Genomic DNA, 4,465 nt, shown 5'->3' with positions numbered 1-4,465 from the left:
ATAATTTCTTATTGTATCCTGACTCCTCAGACTTGGGAAGCTAACATTGATGCTGAGCAGAACTGGATGAACGAGTTTTGACATGGGGAGATGTCATGGAATGGCACACAGCCTCTGAAAAACAGGTTGGTTGCAGGACTCAACTTCGAAGTGCTATCTGTTCTACATACATGAACTTAGTACCCGTCGATACTACAACAACTTTGTGCAATTTTGCAGGATTGAAACCACCTGCTTCTCTGTATGTTGGTTTCTATGGAGAGAGCAAGTGAAACCGTCGAAGAGCTGATAAAACAGAGACCGAGACTGCATAAATTCATTAGGTCGCAATGTGGGTCGCCTGCATGATGATGTAATACAACAGGTCGCATCTCCCACCCTAAGATAAGGAAGCATCTCTCACATACTGAAGAAGGGAAATTCCGTCAGCCTCAAAGATTGACGCCTAAGGTTTTGCACATGATAAGCCCAATATGGCCTCGGTAAACCAACATTAGTTCTCTAAGCTGGAATAATATGAAATACTGGTACTACAAATCATCCGGGAAACAGTATTATGCCTTACAGGCTTGTCGAAAAGGTTCGCAAAGCCGCGGACATTACATACCCATGTTCAAAGGCCATGGTACTCTGCTCATGGTGAAATAGCTGCGGATAAAAAACATTATATATGTACAGTAGACTATAATGTCTTTTATTGGAGAGTAGGTTTCAGTGTGAACGATTCCCCTGATAACTACTCATCCGAGTTGGAGATGCTCCCCTCCTGGTGGTACGTAGCATCGTCTTGTGCTTCTGGGTCACTGGCATCATAGACAAATGACTTTCGGTAAGATGACATATTAGTTCAGGATGAAACATTCAATTCTCATACCATAATTGAAAAGAAAACAGCAACAAAACTGAGGATGCCAGTGATTGCACACTGACTTACGAGCTGATTCAGTAATTTGTACACATTGGCATGCGAGCTGGTGTGGGCATACATGTACACTTACTTACAAGTTGCTGAGCAACTCTGCAGAGAAACAAGCAAAACATGATCTAGTACTGATCTCTGAGACTTGCAAATTGTTACTGTCAACATTTCAGGGATCAGCTTAGCAGCATGTCCATTTATATGCAACTTGAAACGATATGCCCAATATGTAACACTTGCTGCTAAAGAGATAGACACATAAACTTTTTTATACACAAGAATAACATATCAAGACCAAATAAGAAATACAATTCACTAGAGAGCAATTGTACCTTTGTACTAACTTTCACATAGCTCAATGATCCATAGGAGCGCATCAACACATGCTCGGAAAGACCCAAACAGGTGCCCTGAAATCGGAATCAGGCCTTGAAGCTCCCTCTAAGTTGTCAGCAACAAATTCATCACAAGATCCATCGGCCAAGGAATACTCGATCCACTTTCTTTTGGCATCTGTGAAGTATAAGCAGTCCCTTCGAACTCCTGGATGGTCTGGACCAAGGTAACTTGCAAAGAAATAACCTGAAAAGCATGTCATTCCTTTCATCGGAACAACATAGCCTACAAAGTAAAAATATGTCAAGAACAATGTGCAGTCACCAAGGCTAGTAGTCCTTGTCCACTTCCCCTCCCTTGACTGCCACCGGAAAACATGGAACTTCTCTGGGAAGCCCCCAACGGCGGCAATGAGCAACAACTCATCGAGACACTCAGCGAGACAGAAATATAAACTCCCATGTGCAGCCTGTGATTCCAAATGATCTCCAAGAAATTTGAATTCCACCAAATTCTTGTCTGACAGATTGGCCACAGCGAGACGGTAACATAGGCTGCTGGCATCTTCAGATCTGACCAACGCATGCAGGTTGCCCTTGTGAAAGATCAAATCCTCAAGCACATAGGGTTCAGTGCATGATGCCACACGCCACTCAATATCCCCAAGGCGACAGTACTGGACGGCACGGCCGACCGTCGGAACAAAGGCAAGGACGAGATTGCCAGAGAGAAGGAGGCGACAGAAGGGTGACGGTGGATGGGGGAGGCGAAATCGCTCGCCTGTGAGGAGGTGGACAAAGCTAAGCTCGTGGTGGCTAGGGCTGGCCATGGCGATGCGACAGCCGAAAGAGTAGAAGGCGGCATGGTTAGGATCAACATCATGGAAGGGGAGGCAGAAGCGCAGGCGACGACGGAGGGGGAGGTGGAACAGGGCTCCAGATCCAGGGACAAGGAGGAGGTGCGGGGCTTGGGAGGCGAGGTTGGACGGCGACGGAGGGAGGAGATCCCGGTAGGTTGCACGGAGGGCAAAGAAATCCTGGAGGGTGGTCAGGAGAATCGTGATCTGGGGGATGAGCTCGGGTAGGAAGTAGGGTGACGAGGTTATTTCTTCGGGATTTGGGGCGAGGTGGAGGAGGAGGAGGAGGCCAGGATGGTAGGCGGCGGCGATAATTTTCTCCGGTGCGTTGCCGGCTTCGTCATTTCACTCATTGGATCTGCTGCCGGGTGATGTGTTGGATTTGCGAGTGTTCTTATATGCGAGAATTCCTTATCTGGCCCTTTCTTAAAACCTAATTGCCTTTTTGGCCCTAAAATTATCATTTTCCTTTTTTAACACCACAACTTCATTTTCTTCCTTATTTGAGGAGAGGGGACGGAGTTGCAGTATGAAGCCAGTAATGGAAGAGAATGGAGAGGAAAGTTAACTTTTGCTGGCATTAGCACCTGCAAAGTGGTGATGAGGAAGGAAGGAGCCTTGCGGGAGAAAGTTTCAGAGAATTCACGCTGTTCTCTAAAAATTGTAAATATCAATTGAGCTTGACTGACTTTGCTCTGAAAAGATGCAACATAGTGAACTGTTGACCACCAAATTCTGTAGGTTCATAGTTAACTGCTGAACTTTCTACATATTGAGCTTTGTTAACCAATAAATAGGTTGCATTGTTTTGGCTAATTTCAATCTGTATGCTGAACTTTAAGTATCTGCACGGCTTCGAAAGCAAAGATGGATAATTCTTCTCACAATATGCTCTCTTATTAGACTATATATGTCTTTTATTAGAGTGTAGGTTCTAGTGTGAACCATTACCCTGATGACTACTCATCCGAGTTGGAGATGCTCCCCTACTGGTGGTACGTAGCATCGTCATCTGCTTCTGAGTAACTATCATCATAGACAAATGGCATTCTATAAAGATTCCATATTAATTGAGGATAAAACATTCAGTTCTCATACCATAATTGAAAAAAAGGCAACAAAACTAAAGATGGCAATCACTAGCTATATAAAAGGACACCGAAATTAGAAGCAACATATGAAATGGGAAACATAAACAACTCGGAAATCAAAAGATAATTAAATGTTAACAAACATAACATCTATTCAACATAAGAGCCAATCATCAAATCACCATACTACATCCACAGCAGTCCCATGAAACATGGACACCATATGGCAATGGCATGACTCAATCCCTACCACCAGAAGTAAGGATAGAAGAGCCAACTAAGATTCTATTCTCACGTGTAGAATATGGTTTCCCTAAACGAAGGATAACACATATTCCATTATAATCTAATCCTAGTCCACGAACTTTTGTCCCTCTCATCCTTGACAAATGGCCTGGCTAACACTCACTGTGAAGTGTGAACTATACCCACTATCTTCATGTTACATTCGGTCCTTGGATACTCACCATTCCAAGCATGTCACAACAAAAGATGCAAAGCATAATCAAACTATAAGGGCCCTACCGCCAGCCAATCCACATAAAAAGGGAAAATGCACACCATCATCAATTCAACATGCCAGTAAAAGCACATTCAAGTAGACGAGGTTGTGTATAAAAAAGGATCTTCTTCTTCGGACTGTATTATGAAATGCTGTCCTAGAGTACTGCACAGTGTCTTACAAGCTGATTAAGTAATACATGTACACAATGACTTGCGATCTGCTACAAGAATACACGTACACTTACTCCCAAGTTGCTGAAATCATAGAGCCGCAGAGAAAGAAGCAAAACATGACATAGTACTGATTTCTGAGACTTGCAAATTATTATGTTGTCAGCATTTCAGGGATCAGCTTACCCACATGTCCATTTATATGCTGCTAAAGAGACTGATACATAAACATTTTATTCACCAGGATAACATGTTGAAACCAAACAAGAGTAACAAGTCACTAGGGAGCAAATGTAACTTTAGAGAGCAACTTTCATGTAGGACAGCGTCCCATAGGAGTGCATCAGTACTAGTGGACATGGCTGACAGTCGGAAGGAAGGCGAGGACGAGATTGCCGGAGAGAAGGTGGCAGAAGTCTGCTGGTGGATAGGGGAGGCAGAATTGCTGTGAGTCATATATAAGCCAGCAGTCAGACTGAGTCATGATGGGAGTCGAAGTCGAAGGTCAGGCTCTCCGTTGGATACAACAATGGATGGTGGAATGAGTCGCACGGGAGTATGGTACACTTTTTTTAGGGTGAGAACTGG

At 43.9% G+C, this 4,465-nt stretch overlaps 1 protein-coding gene across 1 annotated transcript; it reads right to left on the bottom strand.

Annotated features, from left to right (window-relative positions):
• Positions 1-518: 518 nt before the first annotated feature.
• On the bottom strand, positions 519-2,456 carry LOC123066507 (uncharacterized; the record flags this gene model as incomplete). Its single annotated transcript, XM_044489572.1, has 2 exons — positions 519-803; positions 1,252-2,456. A coding segment is annotated over one exon (1,161 nt), but the record flags the coding sequence as incomplete, so codon positions are not given.
• Positions 2,457-4,465: the final 2,009 nt, after the last annotated feature.

The sequence above is a fragment of the Triticum aestivum genome, chromosome 3B, assembly GCF_018294505.1.
Source record: "Triticum aestivum cultivar Chinese Spring chromosome 3B, IWGSC CS RefSeq v2.1, whole genome shotgun sequence".
In the NCBI taxonomy this organism is placed as follows: domain Eukaryota; kingdom Viridiplantae; phylum Streptophyta; class Magnoliopsida; order Poales; family Poaceae; genus Triticum; species Triticum aestivum.
The sequence above is the reverse complement of the archived record's forward strand: the minus strand, read 5'-3'. Positions and strand labels throughout refer to the sequence as shown.